Genomic DNA, 26,830 nt, shown 5'->3' with positions numbered 1-26,830 from the left:
AGATCTCTCAGATTGTCAGTCAGCCGTCTTTGCCGGTGCCCAGCCAGATCTCCAGCTGCCCACTTCTTGCTCTGCACTCTAGCCGTCTGCCTGTCCTGCACCCTGCCTCAACCTGTAGCTGAATCTAGTGGTGCCGGCTGCCCTTCCAGGCCTCCTGCTTCGTCACCGACCTCCAGAATGAAACTCAGAGCAACTGTTGTCTTTCAGTCCAATTTATATTACATGCAGCCTTAATATGCAGGGCACTCTGCATGACAGATTTATTCATGTTTATGTCAACAGCAATTTATGTTTCTATTTTTTTCTTTTCCTAGGTTGGCCCACTTTTCTTTCCACACCTGCCCTGCATTCGGCCTCATCAGCTCTGCCCTGCTCCCTGTGTTTTCCCCAGCCAATCAGCTTCTTTCCCGTTCTCCTTTTCAACTCCTGATTCCCCTCACTTGAATTTTCCACTGATCTCCCCACCTGCGCCTCATCTCCTCATTAGTTCAGTTAGTATTTCAGTCCTGTGTTTCAGTTAAGTCTTGTTGGATCCTTTGTTGTTTTGTTCTGTACTGCTCTGTCTTGTTCTGTTTGGTTCAGTTTTGCCTTGCGTGCTTATCTTGAATAAAGAATTACTCTTCAGTTCCTGCTGCTCCTGTGTCCTGCATTTGGGTCCATCTCCTGCTACTTCCTGACAGCCATGGGCGTAGGTACAGTATATGGGGGGTACCAGACTCAATAATCTGGCAATCCTCAATTTTCAGCTGTACATGCAGTGTGTCAGTTATCAGCATGGCCGTAGTAGAGTCGATGATAAACGGTTGTGAATCTGAAGTGGTTATTTATAGTTTAAATGTTTCAAACATCATGTAATTGAAAGCTCTTCACTGGACACAATTAACATCACTCAGTTGTTATTATATTTAAATTTCAGGCAGACATGATGTCCTTTTACTCAATAACTTTATTACTGGCGAACATGCCTCCAAAAAGTGGAATTAAGACATCAAATCCTTTTTTAAAGAAGTACCTAAGTGTCGGTAGTTTTGTTAGTTGCAGGAAACAGAGATACAGAATCTCAGGTGAGGTTTGAACATGTCTTACATCAGATAGTTGCAGGTTATTATACATTCAGGTCATTCTACAGAAATGTCCACTTTTGGAATATCAAGATGTCTTAAAATGTATTTCTTTTTCTAACATTTAAACTTATACCACAATATTACATAACTCATTGACTTTATGAATGCACAAATGACAGCTTAATGACTTTTTATCTTTTTTGTGCATTTATTTAAAGACTGCATGTACCGTCTTTTTGTCACAGGTGTTAACTTACTCCTTTGACAATATCAAAGGCTTTTATGAAATATTATTTCTCAATCTCTTCAGCACATGTAGTCAGAGTCACAGAATAATAATAATGCAACAAATCAGGAAATTATCTTTTTATTTTAATCAGGTTTGTTAAGAGTGATTGAATAATGTTTGTTCATTTGTGCAACCATGTATTTGCCATAACAATGAAAATATTTGAAAAACTGTCATAAACAAGTAATGATGCAATCAATTCTTGTAATATTTATTGTGAAAATCTATTGTCATTTTAATATTAATTTAAGTCAATTTTTTTAATGACAATTAAATGTAAATATCTGTTTAAAATTGTGATAAGTCCTGTTTTAGTCAAATACATATTCAACAGAGTAAACTTTTTGCAGAGTCAAGCTCTTTATGTGTGTGTGTGTGTGTGTGTGTGTGCGCATATGAAAAAGAAAAGAGAGAGAGCAAGTGCACATGCACAACAGTTTATTTTGGGTGTCTGACAAAAAATGTCCCTACCAAAGTTATAACCAAACCTACACCCTTGCCTCTGGCATAGTCCTTTTGAGAATCCTAGATATGCGAAGTGTCCTCTTTCAACGTCTTTCAATGTAAAACACATTTTTATCTTGTGGCATTCTCCAAATACGTCATTGTAATTTTGTGGTTTCACTATTTTAATCTTTTAAATCCAAAATTCTTGTGATTCTTTACACCGTCTCTTGCTGTTATCTTTTATTATACGGTATAGCAAGTTGTCACATTGCTTTAAAATGTGCTACATATAAAAAAAAGTTTACAGAGCTAAACGGGGACAATGTTTTCTGCAGCCATCAGCAAAACACCAAATCAAGTAATTTTGCACAGACAGATTGTGTCCCATTTCTGTCACCACTGTCTCAATCCAGACGTGCAGAATCTGTCAAAGCACACAGCAGCAATTTTGGTAGCTAGAGGCTTCTTTGAAACACTTGATGTCATAGTTCCTCTTATTGTAGCTGTCTTTAAATCACAGCTGGTATTGTATTCACAAGATACAGGTAATTGCTCCGATTTTTTTCTGGATAATGTGAAAAGTACACAAAAGCCTAAATTGGCTCTAACAAGTTGCTGCATTTTGGCACCAATTTTCCACAGCTAACACTATGTAACACAGTTTTGTTCCTGGGTAGTAAGTGTTATTTCCTCATTGCTTATGCCTAAAAAAAAGTATAGAAAATGGCTATTATTCCCTTCAAACTTTGACAATGATATTTTGAAATCCAATGGGAAAATGGGTAAATTTGCACATTTTCACTTACATAAAGTCAGAAAAAACATGAACAAAATTAACATGTATTTATAATAGTTATAAAATGACCACAAAAGATTTAGAAGTGAGTAGTTTTTTGAGATTTATGATTATAAATTACCTTAATGAATCAGTCCTCAATTATAGTCTGCCATCATCGTATCTGACGACTCATATGTTGTTTTTTTCTGACTTTGTGTGAATGAAAATGTGCAAATTGGCCCGTTTGCCCATTGGAAATAACAAAATTTTGAAATATCACTATATTGGTCAGAAAAGCAAAGTTTCAAGGGAATAATAGCCATTTTCTATACTTTTTAGGCATAAGCAATTACGAAATGACGCTTACTCCCCCAGAACAAAAAACACATGATGTAATCAAAGCCAGACACCATAACACCATGATCAATCGATGCAATTATTTAGGTAGTATCAAGCTGAGTATTGTGTATTTTGTGAAAAGATTCGTCTGGGCTGTGGAAGATCGAATGCTTCAGGTGTGTGTGTGTGTGAGACAGGGAGGACTGTGTGTGTGTGATGTTTCTTCCACCAAGGTGGCTCAGAGGTTGTTGGCCCTTTGTCATCTCTCTCAGTAATATACACATTCACATTCATAATTCATATTAGACATCAAAAAGCATAGTATGTGTGTATCAACCCTACCCCACCACACACACTCCACATCCTGAATAAGTCCAGCCTTATCTCCGGACTGCAGCAGCAGTCTGACTCTGTCAGCTCACCTGGAAAAAAAACCTCTAAGGTTTTATTCCCCAGCAAGCAGGAAAAGCTTGATTTATAACAGTTTCACACCACTGATGAAGGTGTACCCACTGGACTTTTCAGTTTCTCAACAGATTAAAAGGATGTGATCTTTTCCTTTTGGCCCCACTGAGCACAATAGACCGCTGCCTAAATGAAAGAATATTCAATTACGAACAGTTTTATCAGAGAAAGTGTGACAAATGGAATTCCCCCCCCCCCCCCCGAAGGCTCTTGCAGACGCTCTATAAAAATCACCTTTCCTGTTTTATTCACTCTGAAAAAGGAATGACAAAGTATTCTTTGATTTAGGAGTTTTGTAAAAGTTTGGGTATTAGTACTTTCACCATTATTTAAATACTGCCATTAAAAAAGCAAATCAAATTGTCCTCCTGTGTCCATATATAAGCACATCCAGTAAAGCATGATAAAGCAAGAGCAAAAATGCATAGTTGTACGTGACTCAGAATTAGGCAAATTGGCAGTTCAAAACAATGATTCAATCACTTACAGTCATTTAAATCAAGTTTCAAGTGCCTGCAAGCTGAGGTTCATGCTGCACAAACTTGAATGGAAACTGAGAGTAGGAATAACATATTCATCAACTCAGCTTCTGGTCTGCTTTGCATAATATTCGAGATGCGGTGTGCATTCAAACCAGACATTTTTAAGACTTTTAGCCCATTGTTGAAACAAACCGGGCTTGTAAAAACTTTTATCTAGAGTTATTTCTTTCAAAAAAGACAAAGTTTGACTATGTGACAAATGATTCAAATCATCATATCTAAAGTTGCATTATTGATTTTCTGGCCATTTCAGGGCAGTGGAACAAATAACGATATGTGACCTCATGAAGTTGTTGTGGCGAACATGTTGGCAAATTGCCTATTTACCCATTTAGCAAACACTGAACATTAGCATTTAACTTGAGTTGTGTTGACAAATGTGACAGCGTAATATTCACTCTCCTTTTAGCTCTGTTTTAGCTCTTTAGCAGCTAAATGCTCAATTATGCTTAACTATTTGCTAACTATGTCTGCCATTTGGGTGTTGGGCAGGTATTAATAGTGGGTTTTTTTTTTCTTTTTGCACTTTTTTGCTGAAAACTATGATAGTGATGAGAGCTGTGAGAGTGAACTAAAACAGAAAAGTTGCAGGCTGTAAAACCAAAACAATAAGCTAAAATATGCTAAAAAGATCCATTATGGCTGTGGGGAACTACAGGGTTGGGTGATAATTCTTTGTTGATTCATCACTACAAGTCACCCCTTTAACATTTGATCCATTGACAGCCCAGCAATGATGTGTTTCCCTTAAGAAGACATTCTCAGCCCAATGTTTGGGTAACATTTAGCTTATACTTGAAGGTGTCATAAAGAAAATAAAGGACAATTACCCAATTTAAAAATACATTTAAAACACTCAAAAGTTAACTAATGTGTACATTACTTTAAGTGAACAGTTACTTTCCAACTCTGTGAGAGACTGACAGAAAGACAGACAGATACACAAAGAGACAGACAGTCAGATACAGGGCAGACAGTTTATTTTGGGCTCTGGCACAGTAGATCTCTGGCGTGTCTCTGCTTGAGGAAGACATTTTTTATTCACCTCCTTTCAACTGGCTTACCCGCTCTGCTGACACTGTTCATTTCCCTGATGAAGGGGGCGGGTGAACTCTCTGCCTTTCATCTGACATGATCAGTACTTGTAATGCCCGCGCTAACAGGCACATTTCTCCATGATTATGATTAAACAACAGCTTCTGCTGCAAAAGGGCTAAAGTCGTCTAAACCTTTTCTTTGCCATTGTTCGCACTATTTCCTCATTACTCTCACAGAGATGTTCAATAGGTTAAAGTGACATATTTAATTATTCTACAGTCTCAGCTCTGTCTTATGTCTCTTTTATGTTCCTTTCTCCACATCTTCCCTTTTTTCTTTTTCTCTCTTGGCCAGCGTACAAGAGGACATCATTTATCTATCCACTTCTGACCACAATATCTCTTTCTGACTTCCTGTTCATGCCCATTCATGCCTGTTCCACCCTGTTTTCTCCACCTACCTGATGATGTGGAAGATGGCTGATATGAGGAGCTCATTGTAGATGGCCACGGCCATGTAGCGCGGCTCGTGGAAAGCTGAGGGTACAGTACGGATGGCATAGCACAGATACACGCCCCACAGCAGGAACAGGAACTCCGCTGGGCATCAAAAGAAACAAACAAGGTTGCAAAGAGGGTTATAAGACTCCAACTTATACAGTATAAAGTCTTCATTGTCTAATTACTTTATTGTTCTAATTATCTTATCAGGGCCACGCCATCCAGAAAGTATGTGTCTTTTAGTATAAAATGTCTCATGTGTGACTGGAAAGTCACTGAAAAGCTTAAAAATATAAGTTTTGGGAAATACCCTCATTCACTTTTTAAAAATTGATACCACTCTTATGTCTCTGGTCTGAAGCTGGAGCTGGGCCTGGGAGGTGATTAGCTTAGCATAAGGACTGGAAGCAGAGAAACACAGCTTGCCTGGCTCTCTCCAAAATAAAAAATATGCCTAAAGTTTGGAAAGTTAGTTTCAAAGTTACTGTCTTGGTGAACAAAATTTGTTACTTTCACATCTCTGTTTGTGTACGAATTAAACAAATGAGATACAATGTGTTCAGCTTTTCAGCTTTAGAGGTTGGTAGGTGTATTTCTGAAGTATGGACAGAGCCAGGCTAGCTGTTTCTCCATGCTTTCAGTCTCAGACATGAGTGTGGTATTAATCTTTTCATCTATCTCTCAGAAAGAATGCAAATCAGCGTATTTCACAAAATATTATATTATTGAAGGATGGTTTGGAAAATCCTGCAAATCATGGTCATTGTGCTAATTATAAAGCAATAGTGTTATTCACCACATATTAAACAAATATCAGGCACTAAAACCTTGTTCAGACTGCCAGCCCAAATCTGTTTTTTGGCATATCCAGATTATATCCAGATTGATTTTTGAAAGTCTGGACAGCAAAATCAGATCCAAGCCACAATTGGAGGTGGTTTGAAATGCAATTCCAATTGGATTTCTACAGATGCGTCTCAGTCCAGACACTCTGGACGCTCAAATCAGATTTCAAAGTGTCTTTTGCATCACTCACAATGTGAAACACAATGACAACATCAAATCCAGACTGACGGAAGTGCATCAGAGCAGCTGAGTAGAATCCATGCTGCTACTACCAGGGTGGTATGGACGACAACACAGAGAGCAACAGTCTGTGGACAGACACTGAAATAAATTGTCTGCTGGCACTTTGGGGGGATAATGGATCTCCTTTTCTCATGCTTCCGCATTGGAAAGCTGTGTCTCCAGTGTACATACTTACAGACGCCTGCATCATTACCACAGCAACCCATGCAGATAGGTTGGTGATGTCTGGACACACAAATCTGATCTGATCACTTACAAATAAGAGCGTGCACAGCATGTCTTAAAGCGGACCTATAATTCTCATGTCCAGCTCTATATTTTCATTCTGGGACTCCACTAGAGTAACTTTACATGATTCACAGTTCAAAAAAACTCCTTATTTATCTTTTACTGGCACTTTATGCAGCCTCTCAGTTCAGCCTCTGTCTCTGACAGGAAGTCTTAGCTTCTGTCTTTTTAAGGCCCCCCTTCCAATGAGCCGACTCTGTTCTGATTGGCCAGCTTTCTGGAAACTTGATGAGGGGCAGTCATATCAGAGTCATGTTAAGTTACTGCTGATGAAAACCCAACATTTTCTGCTTTACTGCCTCAGATTAAAAGCTTTTAAATGACTAAAAAACAGGAGACTTTTATTGTGAAGAATTTACAGGAAATTAAACGTGTTCTTCACTGAATTAGCAGAGTTCCGTTAGCAGTGCTAAAAACTGGTGGGCACAACAAGATATGGATATATTTGGAGCTCTTTGTTCAGCGGATCAGTTAGAAAAAATGCAGATAAGGATAGTACAAGTACAAGTCATGGCTCAGTGTGACTACCCCCAAAATAATTGAAAAATGCCATAATGTTAGCAGAGCGGAGCGGTGAACTTGCACGCTTTGCATGGAGCAGATGACCACTTAAACTTTATGTGCTGACATCGGCTCAGGCTGAAAGTAGAAAAAATGTTGGAGACCAAGCGTTCAGAGCAGTCTGAGGCTGGTGCTTTTTGCTCACATACTTCTACATACATTTACCTCATTATTTGACACTTTGGCCACGTTTAATATGAACATCCAATATTGTAACATTATATATATATGACAGAAAATAAGGAAAAGCGTAATAGGTCCCCTTTAAAGACCTGATTTGAGACACAAATCTGATTTGCCTGCAATCTGAACAAAGCCTAAGAAGTTGATCCTCAGCCCTGCTCTGACACTTCATGCAGAATAATGTAGTTTCAAATTTAGAAGTTCCTCATTTAGCATGATTTATACGTTCGCAATGTTTCCCCCCAGTGAAGTAGCAGCCTCCTTGACAGAGTGTTGACACACCCCTGCTATTGTCTCATCTCACCAAGATCACATACTGTAGCGATTTACAGCAAGAAGACATATTTTAAGAGTTGGCTGCCTTCACAGTTAATATATTTCAAAATATACAGTGTATGTGCACAGACATATATATCATCTATATCACCATTACCATCTAAATTGTCACTGTAATAAAATTTTAAAGTACATCAGCTGCAAAAGTCAATAGCAATTATTTTGGAATGTGATGAAGAGGATTTGCTTGAGGTTGCTGCATTTTGGAGGTATGAAATTATGTCTTGAAGCATTTTAATACATCATGTATTGCTGCTTTCTGGTGTAGGAAAAAAAGATGCTTCTTTTACTGCAAGTGAAAAAAAATGTTTTCAAATAAATATTATATTTTCAATTGTTCTTGAAATATGCTCAAAACTAAATAAATGAAAATAATTTTATATTTTTTAAAACCTGATACAAGTTTATAAGAGTTTGTTATTTTGTTTGCAGACCGTAAATAGCACCAACACTGTGCCGAAGACTATGTTGGCATATGAGTCCATAAAGACTTTACAGTGATTACAGACCATTAATATTCATGAACAGGCCTAGTCTATAAATCATCACTAATTATATGGTACTTAGCCTCTGAATCAGGATGCATGGAGAGCTGCTTGCAAAAGGAAAAGGATAACAATTCTAGCTAATGCAGATTAATTGCGGATTCAAATTAATTGCTTATTGTTGACACTATCAATACTGTTTTGCATCAGCTCGGTTTTGCTCTGCATTTCAGTACAAAATAGGATGATTTATTCATTTTTAGAGAGACATGTGTTCCCTTGTCAGCATTATGACAAAACAGGCAGAAACACGGAAAAGAAAAATTAATCTTCACGAGCATGACATGCACCATGGCTCAAGCATTGTTAGAATCCTCCAAAGCAGCTTCGCAGGGTGCTTTCTGTCCTTCAGCACACTGGTGTGTTCTCACTGGCTGTCAGAGTAAACAGTGGGCTCTCTCATTTCCTATCTTGTCCAAAACGTACACACAAACTCACGCAACAAACAGTAACAGAGAGATTGCTGTGCTGTTTCATTCCATTTAAAGAGCTGTGTTTATGGGAAGCAGTCACACGCACACACACACAAACACTCCCTCTGAAGATGTTGCCTTCCTCTGTCCTTTCTCTAGAGTGTCCTTAACTGTCCTGCTTTCACCAGCTCTCCCTTTTTATCCTCCTGTAAAATTCTCCCCTCCTCAGCCGGTGGTGGGAAACTCTCTCTGCATCATTGCCCACATCCCTACAAGCTTCACAGGCTCCACTCTTCTTTCTTCCCTGCCTATTCCACATCTCTCTCGGTCAGCCTGTCTATCAGTTTTCAGAGGCAGACCAAGCATCTCTCAAGGATCCATCCTTTCCCTCTTTCCAAACAGGATTAGTCTCCCCTGCTGTCAGACTGGCTTCAGTGAGGTGCCCATCACTGCCTCCTGCTTCAATAATCTGTCATTAGGAAGCTACTGTTACGCACACACAAGGCCATCTGGACCTTGAGGGATAGTGCCTGCAACTTCTCGGCAGTCCAGTCACTCCTCATACTTGTTAACATGACAATGTTATAAATTCTGGTCATTTAAGGGACAGTATGAAAATTATTCGAGCGAGAAGATGGGGTCAGAAAAGGAGGATTGCAAGCAGAATGTTTTGGGAGAGCTGAGAAGGGTCTTTAATTTTTTCTTGCTTTGGAATTATATTTTATTTCATCTTTTAGTTGTAAGATTTACTGTTTGAAAAAAAATGTATACATTACAATAGTGATGCCCAAAAATGCCTTTTGTGTACACCATGGACCATACAGATGTGTTTTACCATATGCAGAGGAGAACAGCCATATGTTTGTATCAAGGCTTTATTTTTCACTTCACAATTAACTAGTTAGATTAGGTAAACCATGATGTTAGTCACGTGGATCTTTATAGTTAGTAGGGACTGAACATCATAGCGTGCTATTTTGTCACCAGCCAATAGATGCCTTCACCTTATTCTGTATGATAACTGATGATATGGTGATAACATTTAGTAGCTCTTGGTTCAAAACTAGAGAGCAACTGGAATACTCTGTAAACAAGGTACACCATTTGTTGTTTATCACATGTTTAGCTATTGCTGGTTCAACTCAAGAGGTGTGATCTAGGATATGTGAAAATTATTGTTCCATTAACAAATTAAGTTTGAAATCAGGGTTGAGTTGAGATATTACGAAAGAGGATGCAGTTTCTTCAAATGGAAATTAAACAGCAAATATTAATAACTCTGGAGAAGGCAAAAAAATTGGGTTCATCACCCCTCCTCACCCCAATAATTTTCATACGGTCCCTAATGGGCGCTACAAAAGGTCAAAACTGGTAACTTGATGGTGAACTCACTACTGGTTTCTGGTTCACTGACATTTTATATATAACTTGGTTAGGTATATAATTTATTATATGAATGTGAATCAAAAGAAAACTCAAAGCAGTGTGAATAAAATATAAAAGATTGTGATGAAATACAAAAGAACAGAGCAAGACTGTCAAGGTGAAGCTGCAGCAGCACCAATATAACACATACATATTTAACAATAATTTAATAAAGCGGTTCATTTCATGTGAGTTTATATGGTAAACCCTACCGCCTGTGATAAATAACCTGCTGTTGAACTTAGCTTTGCTTCCCAATGTTTTATGCCGTTCTATATAACATTACACCATGCAGTCCTGTGATAGATTATTGAATAGTTGAAACTAGACAGGCTCATCTTTTGGAAAGTCCTTGGAGATATGCTTGTGGTAAAGGGCTGCATAAATAAATGAGGGGCTTGGTGATACCTCTTCTGCTTTCATGCTAGTGGCAGCCCTAGTCACTGTAAGAGAGGGGTGCTCTATCTTGTTTATTAGAGCATGCCATTGTTAGCTTAATACGCAGCATCATTCATTAAACTAACAGTGAGCAAACCTGTCAGGGGAAGGTGAATAAAACAATGGACACTATCATCAAAATTCTCAGCTACATCCATTTAATCTCAAGTTCACAGCTGAGGTTTTCAAAAATTCTGCATCGAGGGCAGGGCGCCAATAAACATTACCCATTATGGCACAGTAATGTCTTTTGGCAAGCAGGCGGCGTGTATTGGAGCATTTTATGCCTTGCTTAAAGAGACAGCTCTATTTATCTCCAACAAGAAACCTGTCAAAGCAGAGGAGTTTATCACATTTATACAAGACCAACATTCCCTGGCTTGTATCTGTATATTTCTTGTCTGACATAATTTATCACTTGAGCAACAATGGATGCATTGTGCTTTAGACCAGCTGGACATTTGAAAATGCAGTTTAATGACTTCAAACAGACCTCTGTAGTAATGTGCAATCCTTTTGCTGTCTGTAGTATTAGCTCCTATAAAGCAAAGGAGAGGAATGTGTGCAAGACTACAATATGTTGGAAATGGCAAAGCTGCACTACTGAAAACTAATATTCAGTAAATTTTGGGAGGTTGGGGAGCGTGTTACTGCATTACTCTGTCCATCAGTTTCTGACCACACTGGCATTGTAGCCTCAAGACTTTAAACCACTCACACTTGGGCCAGCTTGCTGGCCCAAACTTGTGTTCAATAAGCTTGCTATGGACCAGAGATAGAACCAGTACAATGCTTTCTACATATCTATGTAATTTTGTGTAATTTACTTTAGGGGAAAAGAGCCCTGGATATGTAGCACATTAAAAAAAATATGTTAATACAGTGAGTGATTATGCATGCTCTGAAAGGAAAGTTAATGAAAGAGCTTCATGTGTTTAATGAGCTGAGTAAACTCATGCACAGGATACTTAGACTTTTCTTTATTCCACATGATTACACATAAAAAAAAAACTGAAGAAACACAAATAAAGTAAGTGGACAAGAACACTTATTGCCCAGTAATGGGAAAACACAATACTATAAAGAAAAAATAATAAGTAAATAAATCAATAAACAAATGTGCAGGACAAGATAGAAGCATTTGAAGCAGTTTTGAGGAATGCAGAGAATATTATGATGGAGAGAACAGACTGGAAAACTAAAAACATTTTTAGCATTTACAACCAAAATAAAGTCACTATTCAATGTATTTTTTGCAGTAGGCCCTGGCAACTTACCTTAAAGGATGGGTTCAGAATTGATCTGTCTGTCTGTCTTAAAACAACAGCCAAGTGGCCAAATAAACACTGAAAGAGGTTTTTCTTGCCATAATCATTCGTCCTGTTCATATTGGCTTAGAAGATCCTTTCATAATGCATTTATAATGTAAGTGATGGAGACCAAAATCCACAGTCCTCCTTCTGTGGAAAAATGTATTGAAAAGTTTATCTGAAGCTATTATGAAGCTTCAGCCATCCAAATTAGTCAAATCAAGTAGATATCTTTCAATGTTACAGTTTTTTTTAGTTTAGTCCCTCTTTTTGTTACTATATTTCCACCACAGCTCAACAGGGACGCACTGTTCGAGGAAACACAAAGAGGGAATTTGATGCTAAAAAGACTGTAAATGTGGCAGATATCCACTTGATATGACTAACTCAGACTGCTGAAGCGTCATATAAGCTTCACATCAACTTTTAAAAGTATTTTTCCACAAAATGACCATGTGGATACACGGTGGACTTTGGCCTCCATCACTTACATTGAAAGCAGATTTTGAAGGGGATCTTTTAATACTCAGTAAGAACAGGAGGAATGATTACAGCGAGGAAAACCTCTTTCACTGTTCATATGGACACCTAACTGTTGTTTTAAAACTGAGTTGAAAAATTGTGAACCTATCCTTTAATGTTAAAGATGCAATTACTCTTTTTTCTCACTTCTATATAGTTGGATGACTCAAAAGAGATGTAGCTGAGGCTGAGATATAATGACTTTTATAATACAACTTGATAGTGTCATTTGTGTGATCCTCCCTGCTTTGGAAATGCCTACGCCTTTCATACTCCTGCCATACTCCTGCCCTGTTTGTAACACAGGCTGTCTGTTGGGAATTTGAAGTCTCTGAGCACAAGCAGAGATGACATCATCAGATTATTTTTTCAGACAGTGGAAAGCTCCCTCCAGAGACATTATACAACTGTTTTCACAAGCTGAGTAGTGCTTCTTATGACAGGTTAACTGATCTTGATGTGTAAAATTGTGGAGTGGCCCTTTAAGCAGCCTAGACCCAAGACATAAGCCTCAAAGCTCCTTACAATAAACTGGCAAGTAGCATCAAAAAGTCCTCACTCTGGATGACTAATTTTGCTGTCACAACATGACAACACATGTTACAACACTGACTACATGGCTACATGTAAATACACATACTCACCAACAGCCATCATATAGTCCCATCGGTCCAGCAGACACATGCTGAACTGCAGCCCCTCTGGCGTGAGGCCTACTGATATTAGGGCCTGACTCAGCTCAGGGTTCTGGCATACAGCAGAGGTCCAGGCCACCAGGAACCACAGCACCACCAGCAGAATCACCACTAGCAGCCGCAGGACCCTCCAGCTGGTCATGTAAGGCGTCCTTTGGGCCGTGCGGGACAGGAACACCTTTAACACCCTGGAGGGAGAGAGAACAGAGGACATCAGTAGCCAGAATATTAGAGACTGCAATCACTGATGAGCAGCATAGCTGAATAAGCACATCTCACGCCCCCGGCTGTTGCTCTTATTAACATGCCCACTTGAATTAAAAGGAACAAGGAGAGAAGACACTGCTATGTCAGTTCATTCATGTTCTTTAAGGATGTTCGGTTTAATTCATGGTGTAATATCGCTTGTGCTGCAGGGAGAAATAAAGGGACAGCAGAGAAAGTGAGGAAAGAAATACAAGAACAAGGGTACAGATTTTTTTTGTTTTTAATAAACAGAAGAATTTATTGACTTGGGATTTCTTATGGTTATCAGCTTTTCATTTTTCAGCTACAGGTGGTTGAAGAAAGGTAATTGTTAAGTAACATATTAGACAGAATGCACGCAGAGGCAGTTTATTTATAAGTCGCACAGTATTTGCTCTCTTTGCTGCGTGCACAACTCAACACCGCCTCTGTAAAGGGAATAAATAATGCAACACATCAGCCAGAATAGTTTTAAAGTGATCTGATGCTTGGGAAGAAAAGCTATATGGGGACAAAGATAACATATTATTATATAAAATTCAACACCTACAGTAGACATACAGACAGTCACTTCTCTGTTTACTATCTTCTCTGCACTGTGCTCATCGGCTCTCTCCTGACCAGACTGTGACAAATCTCTCTCATCTCTGGTATATTCAGTGGGACCAGGCTATAAGAGCTTGCCCCCCGGGGCACACTTCACACCCGAGCAAGCTAGGAAAAAATCAAATTGGTAATTTTGCCAAGGGAACACTCTGGCCAGCCTTTGACCCCCTTCTCCCTTCTCGGAAACACTTGCTTAGAGCTGAAGAGCAGGAAGTGTGTGTGCGTGTGTGTGTGTGTGTGTGTGTGTGTGTGTGTGTGTGTGTGTGTGTTTGCCTGAATAGAGACTTCAGCCAGCAGATGCAGATAGACCGGACCTGATGTGAAATTCAAATGTGGTTATTGGCAAGACTGCACGCATATGTGTGTGTGCAGACTGAGATGGAGCTGAATTATTGAAACTGAGGAAGGCTAACTCATACGGCAAGTTAATACTGGCAGAGGAGAGGATAAGAGAGGATAGGAGAGGATAGCATAGGAGAGGAGAGGAGAGGAGAGGAGAGGAGAGGAGAGGAGAGGGGAGGAGAGGAGTGGAGAGGAGCCTATCTTTATGTTTTTTTGCATTTTCTTTATTCTATATCAGAAAATACAGACATAACTAAAGGGGGATTGTTAAAGCATAGAAAGCAACCAGGTTAAAATACTGCTTATGTCACTTCTAGCACTCATATGATTATCACCACACTTTTGTTATACACTCAGTTTACTATACCTGTACAGCTTCAGGATGACGGTGCCGTACATGACGGCAAAACCCAGGAGACGAACCCACCTCAGAAGGATACAGCGAAAGACACTGGGATTGAAGTACAGGATCATCACCTGCAGAGTGATACAACAGTGTTAGTGTTCACACTGACACGCATACACACACACACACACACACACACACACACACACACACATTGATCTTTATTCCCTTGCAAGTGCCACACTCCTGTCATATTCCCCTCATATTCACACAGAAGGAATCCGAAATAAAAATGAGGTGAGTCTCCAGCATGCAAGAGTCAGAGCTGGAGGCAGATTTGGCCTTGCAGATATCTCACGCCTCCACAGCTCCCGCTGACATCCCTTAGCTGTATGTTGTTCATATGTCAGCTGCCAGAACACATTAGATATGAGAATTTGAAGGGTTGCTGCTCATCTCAGTAGTGATATTTAACAATCTCATTTTCCATGTGTGAGTGTGTGTGCGACTGCATCTGAGTATGTTTATTTGCATGCTGATGATATGTATTCACATTTGTGAGTGTTTCTGTGAGTGTATATGTAAAGTCCAAGTTGTCATTTTTTGTCTCTCTATGTTTGATTTGCAATAAAACAGAGTATTTCCAAGTGGCTCAGATCATTTTCTGCTTGGTGTAAGGTGTATTTACACCTATTACTGTTGAAGACAAGCCTGCGACAGAGGCTGAAGAGATAAGTCTCACATGCCAAGCAGTAAAGATGAGAGCTTCCTTTTGCACTTGTATTACAACACATTTCATTTCATTAGTGTGCATCTCAGCAGGACTCCACATGTCAAATCTCTAGCAACCTGACTGAAGCCGAGCTCCACATTCTGCTCTGAAGATCCAGTGCAATGATTTTGTGCTTATTTCCACTGAAGCAAAGAAAACCTGCTTCACTCACACTGTGAAAATACATCCTCCATACTATTTAGTCATGACTCCTTCCTGCATCAGCCACGTCTTACAATGTAAATGTGCTCTGCATTAATTTACACAAATCACACACAGGAACTCTAGTTTTAAATTGATGATTACAAGGTGTTGAAAGCCTAAATTAAGCACCATTGTTCCACATGTAAGTCACATGATAGTTATAATAATACAAATCTGTATGAGGAACATCTGCTCCCAAGCAAATTTGATGACACTGCTTCAAATGAATACTTGAAACCATAAAGTGAACAATGTCATTGTACTTTAATTTGTCGAGTCAAATCAAAACTTATTTGTTTAGCACATTTAAAACAACCACAGTTGACCAAAGTGCTGAACAGGCTTAAAATACCAAAATAAATAAATATAAAAGTAGATAACATATAAGAACAAAAGAAAACAATAAACATAATAATAATAAAAGAATTGCGGCACAGTAGAGGATGAAGTCAAGGTCTCAAGCTCAACTCGAATTGAATGCCAACAAGAAGAGGTGGGTCTTCAGCAGTGACTAAAAATTTTCTAGGGTCTGAGCAATTCTTATATGAATGGGTAAGCTGTTCCAGAGATTTGGGGCAGCCACCGCAAAGGTTCAGTCACCTCTATTTTTGTGCCAGGATTTCGGAACATCCAAGAGCATCCAGTTGGTTGACCTCAGTGCTCTAACTGGAGTATGATGATGCAGGAGATCTGCTAGATAAGGTGGCGCCAGCCCATTTAAAACCTTAAAAACCAATAATAAAATCTTAAAATCAATCCTGAAACAAACAGGAAGCCAGTGGAGAGAGGCCAATACTGGTGTTATGTGCTCATGCTTTCTTTTACCAGTTAGAAGACGAGTGGCGAGTGACAACAAAGAGACAACTGTTCTAAACCCACATAAAAAGAATTAGTCTAACCAAAGAGGTAATAAAAGCATAAATAACTCTTGAGAAATCTTTGGGAGAGAGATTGGCCTTACCTTGCCTAAAAAGATAGTTTCAACAACTGAATTAATCTGCTTATCAAACTTGAAGGAGTTGTCAAAACCAAGATTCTTAACAAAAGATCGATTGTAAGAAGCTAAAGGGCCAAGAGTACCATAAGGGTCATCCAATAGGTCAGGTCATTCAAACATTACAATCTCAGTCTTATTTTCATTTAGATTGAGGAAGTTTAAATACATCCAAGTTTTGATATCTTTTAAGTAGTTCAGCAAAGACTGCATTGATATTTACTTTTTGTTTTTATGGGCAGATAGATTTGTATATCATCATCAAAACAATGAAAAGGAATATTAAGTTTCTTAAAGATGGACCCCAAAGGCAGCGTATACAATGAAAAGAGGATGGGACCCAAAATGGAGCCTTGAGGGACCCCACAAATAGCCTAAGTGGAGCCGCAGTTGAATATAGAATATCCGCCTAGGTGAACCCAGAAACTCCTATCTGTCAGGTATGACTGAAACCATTTGAGGGCAGTACCTTTGATGCCTACGCACTGTTCAAGATGTGATAAAAGGATCCTATGATCCACTGTGTCAGAGGCAGAAGTCAGGTCTAAAAGCACCAGAATAGCAGAGTTTAAAAGCAGATTGAAACTTTTCATAAATGCCAAGGTTATCTAAAAATGTTTGCAATTGAATAAAAACAACTCTCTCCAAAACTTTAGACAGAAAAGGTAGCTTAGAAATTGGCCTGAAGTTGGACAGAACAGAAGGGTCCAGATTTTTCTTTTTGATAAGAGGCTGCACTAAAGCATGTTTAAAAGCAGCTGGAACACACCCTAAGAGAAATAAGAGAGGTGCTTATCAGAACAAGAATACTTGACCCAACAGTATTAAAAACTACTTTTAGTAGACAAGAGGGAATACTGTGTGGGGGGCAATTTATAGGCTGCAGATGCTGAACTATCTCTGATAATAAGGAAAATGATAAAGGCTCAGAGTGATCAAAGACAGCTTGGCATAGAGGAGGAAGAGAGGGGTCTAGGGCAAAGGAAGTGGGTGAAGACCTAACGGCAGAAATTTTGTCGATAAGAATTTAAGAATGTTTTCACAGAGTGTAGGCGTTGGCACAATACAAGCTGTATCACAAGGATTTATAAGAGAGTTGAAAGTATTGAAGAGAATCTGAGGCCTATAGCTGTTATTGGAGACAAAGTTAGATATAAACTCTGATTTAGCATATTTAAAGGCTCTCTGGTATTTTGATAAGCAGTCCCGTAAAATTCCTAAGGAGACTTGCAGCTTATCCTTCTTCCACTGTCTCTCAACTTTTCTACATGCGCGTCTGAGAGCATGGGTAGTATCATTCAGCCACAGCTTTAAAAGTGGCTGAGTGCATTTAGTCCTAAATAGAGCAACAGAGTCCAAGATATCAGTGCAAGTGGAGTCAAAAAAGGAGGTAAGCTCCTCAGCACTGAGATCACAACAGCCATCTAGGGTATGGAGTCTTTAAGAGCAATAGAAAACTGAGATGAGGGTTAATCACATGCAGTCACTGTGCAGGGGCACAAGTTGTAACCCTAGAGCAAGGGATTATAGCAGTAAATCAAACAGGCAGATGATCCAATATACATGTGTCACAAACTTCACTGATACATACGCATAAACCATAAGACAGCACAAGGTCCAGTGTGTGTCCCTTTTTCATGTGTCAGGCCACCGAATGAGTGAGATTATGAGAGTCAATATGATTCAAAAAGTCTTTCACCAGAGGTCTAGTTTCACAGAAAACATGTATATTAAAATCACCAACAATTAAGAAACGATCATATTTTAACATAATCGTAATTCCCGCCAAGGAGTCTGCAAAGTCCTGTATAAAATCCTAATTAAACTGTGGTGGACAATACACCACCACGCACAGCATGGGAAAAAGAAAGTTTATCTCAAATAGCTGCAGCTCAAAGCTGGAGTAGGTGCCAAATGAAGTCTGCTGACAGTGGAAAGATCTGAATACAGACAGTGGCCCTCCACTCTTGCCGGTGGTCTGAGGGGAGCTGAAAAATGCACATCCAAGAGGAAGAAGTTTGGAAAAAGGGGTAAACTCACCAGCATGAAGCCAGTTTTCCATCAGAAACATAAAATCCAACTCATGAGAGGTGAAGAAGTCATTAAGCAAGCAAGTCTTGTTTGCTAGCGATCTAGCATTAATCAGAGCCGTACAAAGAGTAAGCTCCTCATCGGCCAATGTTGAAGCACGTCTCAGCAGGTGAAGGTTCCCGTGGTCCACACCGCTTCTTCTAAATTCCAGTGAGGAAAATAGTAACATCCACCGCAAAAGAGGCGAGGATCAGTAACATAAGAGGACGTCAGGTAAGCCTTTAATCTCACCAGTACACCTCCCCGTTTTCCCACACAAAATATAATTTCAGAGCTGCACTGGTCACACGTTAAGTTGATATAAGGAATTGGTTAGCGCACAGATGTTTATCCAGCAGATACAGAGCAACATTAGCATTCATTTAATGTCCACCTCTTGAATGTAAACTCAATATTCTCTCTTCTTTCTAGCTCTTAGTTCACCAGCAAGTTTGTCTATTTGGTGCTAGGCACGTAGTGTACATTGAGTTTTTCAAGCTTTTTCACTAAGAACAGCAACCTGCTGCTGCTAGAAACAAGACTGAAGAGAGCTGTGAGAGTGAACCAAAACTGTGAATTTGGGGGCCTGTAAAAAACCAAAACAATGAGCTGAAAGATGCAAAAATGGGTAATACTTCTCTTTCGGTTCATCACTACAAGTAATCCCTTTTACATTGAACATAGTGATTTGATCAATTGTTGATATAAAAATATTGATTAGAGCATCTTTTTTTTTAAAAAAAAAATGCAATTAAGAGGACAAATACTCACTGTAAAAACTCATCAACATATCCACACATGATGAGATAACTACAAATGCATCTATATTCATGAGTAATTAGCCCCTGATTTCTGTACCTATTACTACAAGTCTGTATATATAATAGTGTGTTTATGTGTGTAGTCTTTACAGCAAAGATATAGTGGAATACCTATACTTAGTTTCTTTACCCTTTAGGGTTATGTCCCCCACCTGTGCAGGATGAGCGATTATAGATATTGTATGTATGGGTGGATCTACCTATGAAGTGACATCTCAATGATTTTAATCCATAATATACATCACAGTAAATACTGTCTTTTTGGAGATAGGTATTCACATAATAAAGTAAAGATGTATTTTGATTAATGTACTTGGATCTTTTTATTATATTGGATGTTTGCTTTACAATAACTGACAACTGGCAGTGACCAGTCTTTATATTTATCACATGGTCTCAGACAGAATACATTATATGCAGTTCAGACACATCCCTCAGAAGTACAGCGAGTGCTCTTACAATGCCTTGGCATTCAAGCAACAGTAACCATCCACAGTAATTACAGCACCTGTAACCTCCTTTCTTTTTTTGCACAGTGAAGAAGAAGAATATCTGTGGCCAACTCAAAAAAGCAGACAGCCAACCCCGAGGTGAAAACAGTGGATGTAAGATTTGTTAAAATTTAGGAATAGTGCGTACTTTCTGTCACCTCAGGGTAACAAAATGGTATACGGACAAAATAATATCAGAGACAAAAATATTAAATCTGACAACATCTGCTACAACTATTCAGGAATTTACAAGCATCTCAAGATAACACATAGTGATGGTATATTGAATAAATGTTGCATTAGCAGTGAACTAATCTATAGCTTGTTTTTTGCTTTGCTTTATCATCACAATTTTGAACCATACAATCTAGTCTTAAAACTGGCAGGATGAATTTAACATACTCTGCCAAAATGTGGCTCAGTACGCAATTACAGTGTCATAACAATCCCATTTTCAGCCTTCAGTCTGTCCACACTCAGTTCAGCTCTGGTATACAGACATTTCTCTCACCTCCTGATTATGAATGTGACACACAGAGTCAAAGCACGGTTTCCTTCCATACACAATCCTCATCAAAACCTTGCAGTGCCAGACTCTGTCATTGGTATGCTGGTCGTGAGAGAGCGGGGAGCCAAGTCCATTTTATACCCAAGAACAGGAATTATAGCTGTTCCTTTTTATCGCTCCACTACCAGCTGTGAGTCACTGTTGCAGCTCAGGATCTGATAAATTGGTTGGTATATGGAACACAGACAGGTATTATTAGAGGAAGTTTAATACATACCAAAACTGATATTTCAAACAAAGACGATTTTCCACAATAATGCAATTTTGAGGACGACGAGTTTATTATGATTCATAACTTTAATACCAATAATGTATGAAGAAATTATATGTATATATGTTATATTCTGAAAGAATAGTTCAATGATTGGGGAATATGTTTATTTGCCTTCTTCTTCTTTCAGACAGAGGGATTTCAATCTTGTCAGTGGTTTGCGTTGGTATGGAGCCTAAACCAGAAGGAGATTAGCCTAGCTAAGCATAGCTAGCTTAGCATAAAGACTTGAAACTGGAGGAAACAGCTAACTCTAAAGCTCTAAAGCACCAAAACCTCTAAAGCTCATTATTTATCACGTTATACATGGTTTGTTTGTACACGGAAAGCTGCAGACTCCATTCATGCGTAGTAGTTCTGTTTATACTACTCTGGAGTCCGCTTGGAGGACGCATTCCACACATGTGCAGTAGATAGGCGTCTACAGGAAGACAGCGTTGTGATGGTCACAACAAATTGGAGGGAAGCGGATGTCTGCACAGAGCTTACGCGTGCACCCTCTGTTGACAAAATTTACATCACATGGAACCTAGCAGACTCTTACAGACTTGTAGACGTGGAAAGTATAATTTTGGCTTTAGTGTGCTTCTCTTAATAGTGAGGTTCCCAGTTTAGTACCATCATGTTCGTGCAGAGACCTATACCAAGACCTGTGCACAGTGACTGTATCTGTCAAGAAATCGTTACAGCACATACCTCGCCCTCTAACCACAAATTAGTGTTTATAGATGTCGGGTTTTGTATTGATTAAACAAACAGGTTTCCCCCTGTTTGACATCTTTATGCTAAGCTAGGCTAACCAGATTGTGGCTCCAGCTCTAAACCTGCATTAATAAATTGTTTTGGCCACTTGGGGGGAAATAAACAAACTACAAACACAATGTTGACATATCATCACTTGATAAAGTTGATATAGCAAACATGTTAAACCAAGAGTATGCTTCTCCAAAGATGCACATAGACATCTCTGCAAACCTATGCAGAGAAGGGTGTTATGGGTAACTGTAGGTCACAGAGGCTTGCCAGCTTTAGCAAACAGTGGCTTATTTACACATCAAGCAGAGACAGTAATATTAGCATAGTCATGTTTGTCCTAACGTGTCAAATATAAATCAGTAGTCACTCTTCTTTTAGCTTTCTCTTGTTCATAAACAACTTCTGAGGAAAATATCTGTCTTCAGTTGCTAAATGCTCCACTATGTTCTCCAACTAGTCGCTATCTTTCTCTCTGTGGATTTGTCACTACGAGCGACTCTTTTCATATTACACATATTATTTGTGTCATTACCAATATAAAACGTGTGATTAGAGAAGCTTTAAGTATTTTGTCTTTTTTTTTACTGCTTTTTGTTTAAATTTGAGAATGAAAATGACAATTGATTTGATCCAAATCTCTTTGTATTCATAAGGAGGCATTACCGTTTTGATTAGTACGAGAAGCCTAATTTACACAATTGCAACATTGTTCCACTGTGCTTTTGTGAATCAATAGTGCTTGAATCAGATGATTGCAACTCGTAGTGCCAAATCAAATAATAGAGCAAACACAATGACACAAAGAAATAAAAGTGATAGGAACAGACAGAGACAGACAGAGAACAGAGACAAAAAAAATGTGGAAAAAAACCCTTACAAGTTTAATAATTCACCCACTACTTTTTCTTGCAAACCCTGTGTTTTAGTGCCTCTCTTACTCTCATACTGCCACTGTATGTCTGTCTTCCTAATACTAACCTGTGATTAGAATTACCATCCTAACTGGCAGCTTCATCTCTTGAACAAAAATCCAGCCCTCCAGCTCTCTGGTCTACATGCTGGACCAAAACAGTAAATCACCTCTGAAAATTTTAAAAGTAGGCCACGCTGTTTCTTACACCCACACGCACAGACGCAGAAATGCAAATCCATGCACAAATGCACACAATCACAGGAAAATGTAATGCTGTAAAACCTCTTAAACATATTTTTAATCCATCTTCCATTCTGCCAATGCACAAACATACACAGAGACAGACAGGCACAACAGTGTCACATCCTTTCTGCAGTGCTACCCGTGTGGACTACAAAGTCACAAGGGGACTGCACAATAGAAAAGCCACATTTTTTTATTTCGCCTAGAAGAGAAGGTGGCCCTCCTGGTTTGCATCCAACCGACCATGCCTCCTCCATCAATTAATCAGCAGATGTATTTTTAAAACAAGTTGTGCTAGAACTTGATGGACTGTTAAAAAATGCATTGAGCACCAGAGAGGAGCAGCTGCGCCAAGCTTAGCTGAGGAGGCTTGTGGTGGCAGCAAAAAAGAAACAAGCAGCAACAAACGTAAGATTGCCGGAGAGGAGACAGACACAAAGGTGAGGTGGAGAGAGAACATGCAGAGGGGGTAATGAGAGGAAAACATGAGGGAAAGAAGGACAGGGAAAAGGTAGAGACAGGCAGAAAAGGTAGAGCAAGGTGCTAAGAAATGCAGAAAAAAGACTGGAGAAACAGCAGAGCAAAGGGAGGAAGAGACCCATGAGTGTATCCAAGTGTGTGTGAACATAAGAGAGTGGCAGGGTATTTTGGGGGAGCTATTTTTGGTACTTGAGTTATCCTTGGGGTGAATGGGGAACAGAGTGGATGGATGGATGCAAAATCAAATCCATTTTGAGCATCACAGTAGAAATATACGCAAGGTGTGGTCACATAAGGATAGACTTATAATACCTGCAGGCCTTTATCTGCAGCAACAAAACAACCAAGTGTTTCATTCTAATGCAAATATCTTTCTTCTGGTAACACTCCAGTAACTTTAGAAGAAGAACAAAAATCTTTATCCCAAGAGTCAGCCGAGTGCTCTGAAGCTCTTTTTTTCTCAACAGATTTGGGTTTTTTTTCTCTTCTGCTTAAAAATGGCAAACATCCAGCCACCAGGCTTTATGTTTGAAGAAAGCACTGGCTCACAGTTGGCAGTCTGTGCAAGTATTTGAAGGGAGCGAATTCCCCGGTTACATCAGATCTCCCTGTTACATGGCGCTCAGGTTTCTTCCATCTGTTTCCCTGCTAAAGATGGGCTTCTGACGCGACACTCCAGGTGCACTGTGGGCTGTGTGCACAAGTGTAAATACACACATATACAATGCACACTGGCACCCACCCACATGGACCCACTCACACATACAGACAACACAAAGGCTGGCAAAGGCACACACACGATAAGACATGCTCGTATGCACACCAACTGTGATGTCCAACTCTTTGTGTTGTTTTCCAGACAATTATCAGAAGTTCAGTACTATAACAGTATCTAGCTGCAACTGAAGAAGTAATAGACAGGGTTTGTTGCATTATTTAGATAGTAGGTTAATGTATTCTGTTATGAACATCAGCAATCCCTTTTTAACAAAAATACTGACATACAAATTTCAATTTGCTCAGAAAAATTTGTTATATCAAAATGTATATCTTGACCTCTCCTTCATTTTAAATTCCACAAGATTTTCATGAAATCAAACTCCATTTTTGATACTATTTATGTTCGGCATTTTATCTGCAATGGCAATTCAATGTATTTGCATTCAGTAATTACCTTATAGCAGCTTTCATTGTTAGTGGCAGAGTCCACCACTTCCACGCTGGATTCAAATTGTCTCCACATGCATGAGGAATCCTTTTCAGAGCTGTATTAAGTTACTGCTAATGCCAACACTTCATACTGCAGCTGCTTCATACTTAAATCACTGAAGTGGAAAAACATGGGAGGCTTATATTGTGAAGCAGTCACAAAAAATACAATGTATTTGTCACCCAGGTTATCAAAAATGCATCTACAAAATAAGAGAACTGTCATTTTCAGCATTTTTTGACAGTTTTAACCAGCCATGACAAGCTGTTACATGAAAAGTTGCAGGCAACAGGCTTCACACCTCCAACTCCTGAGACAAGAAAACCAATTCCTTGGCAGCCAACTCCATCATGAAATCAGATTGCACTTAGAAAATGCATATTATTGACCAACTTCTTTATTAAAACAACATGTGTTTGTTTGGCTGCACTGTAAACAGAAACATTACCAGCCTTTCTGTTGTACTTTTGACAATTTAGCTGCTCAAGTTGTGTGTGCTGCCCCAACATTTCTGGGACTTGTAGTATTATGTAAATTATGCTCACTGTTACCACCATGAGCCACAGGTGTCAACAAATCAACCAAGGCGGTTGGTTTCAAAGTTTCAAGTTTTTCTCCATTATGTTTAATATTGATGACTGAATAAGCAATAATTAAAGATAGAAGTTATCTCTCATTCAGGTGCTTTCTCAGGACTGTGTAGGTGCGATAAGATTTGATTGAAAGTGACCTGGCAACATACACAGCTGTCATCGGATTCAAATGTTGTTAAATCCTGATTTGTGCTAAAACTGACTTTCCAACTGATATCTGCCCACTTCAAACGAGTAAGAAAAACATGGACAAAGAAAAGAAATGTGAAATAATCAAAATTGTTTGGCAGAAAATATTGTGTCCATATATGACCCCATCGCCCAATCAGCTTCAATTGTGAAGGAGTAACAGGCTGACTGAGGTAGCTGTGGTGGCAATTAAAGATCACAACAAAGACTTACTGGGAAGTAGAGCAGTAAAGCCCCAAACAAGATGGTTTCCAGTAGAATGAGACCAGATGTGCGGATGCTCTGTTAATGAGGAAAGAGAAACATCAGTCAATCAAAAACAATGTTTAATGATGTCTTTCCCATAGACCTAAATGCAAATGTCACTTCAGTCACCGTCCTTATCAAAACACCAGCCAGTTGAGCAGTCTTTGTGACTGAAGCTCCTGCCATCTGTGCCCCAACAATGAATCCTCTTTCAAAGTCACTTAATATAATATAATAATATAATAAACTTTATTTATATAGCACCATTCATAACATAAAATGCAGCTCAAAGTGCTTTACAGAAAGAGGTACAAACAAACAAAAAACAGATATTCAAAAATATTAAATATTTTATATTATATGAATATATTATATATTAGATCTTTTCCTTTCCTCTAATTTGATACAAAATCAGAATCATCTGGGCCTGCTCAATATTTTTTATACATGCCACAGAGCATGATTGGATGTTAACTGCTTAACGGTACCATGCAGTGCACCATTGTGGAAGCATCTGCATTTGTCATGTTTCTCCACTCATTTATTCAGATTTTTCTTTTAATTTGTCACCCGTCTGTATATACACACACACATATGTTTTGTATATATGTATATGTTGTGTATATGTTTTGCCCTCCCTGAAACAAAAATATGAGTGTCGACAGCACTTTTCTGGGTCAGATTTAATTACCCACACTACATCCTAGAAGTTTTTAATGTATTTTATGTAAATTTAAAGGGCTCCAGGGACATTACTTGTGAACTGAAAAATGTGAGATTCTCAAGCAACAACAAACGTGTCTATAAATAGCACACAGCGAAAGATTCACGAAAGATTCACCTTAACTTTGCCTGAAGACTGGTTGTAATTATCCTACACCGTGAGAATCTCATGTATATTTCACTTTATTCTAATAGCAGATTGTATATTATGTAACAACTCTGCTATAAATCTATCTTCAAATGGAGGACCAGCTGTGATGGATAGGTTCAATATAACCCCTTAAACTATGAATACTTAATGTGAATCAAGCTTAAGTCTATGTACATTAAGAAATAAAACAAAGGATAATAACATTAACTCAATTGTCCTTAATTTGGCTAAAATCAATGATGATATCCCTGTAAAATGCATGTGGTATGAAATTATATGAATTTTGAAAAAAAGATATGCAGCAAAAATATTAATGTTTGCACGATAA

General features: G+C 38.7%; 1 protein-coding gene across 1 annotated transcript in view; it reads right to left on the bottom strand.

Annotated features, from left to right (window-relative positions):
* Positions 1-5,418: 5,418 nt before the first annotated feature.
* Positions 5,419-26,830, bottom strand: part of LOC137193493 (metabotropic glycine receptor-like) — a 37,001-nt gene continuing 15,589 nt past the window's right edge. The window contains exons 4-7 of the mRNA XM_067604708.1: positions 25,596-25,664; positions 14,829-14,938; positions 13,217-13,455; positions 5,419-5,561 (exon numbers count right to left, since the gene is read on the bottom strand). Of these exons, the coding sequence (XP_067460809.1) occupies positions 5,419-5,561; positions 13,217-13,455; positions 14,829-14,938; positions 25,596-25,664 (561 nt within the window). The remainder of the gene's footprint in view (positions 5,562-13,216; positions 13,456-14,828; positions 14,939-25,595; positions 25,665-26,830) is intronic.

The sequence above is a fragment of the Thunnus thynnus genome, chromosome 12 (genome assembly GCF_963924715.1).
Source record: "Thunnus thynnus chromosome 12, fThuThy2.1, whole genome shotgun sequence".
Lineage (NCBI taxonomy): Eukaryota > Metazoa > Chordata > Actinopteri > Scombriformes > Scombridae > Thunnus > Thunnus thynnus.
The sequence above is the reverse complement of the archived record's forward strand: the minus strand, read 5'-3'. Positions and strand labels throughout refer to the sequence as shown.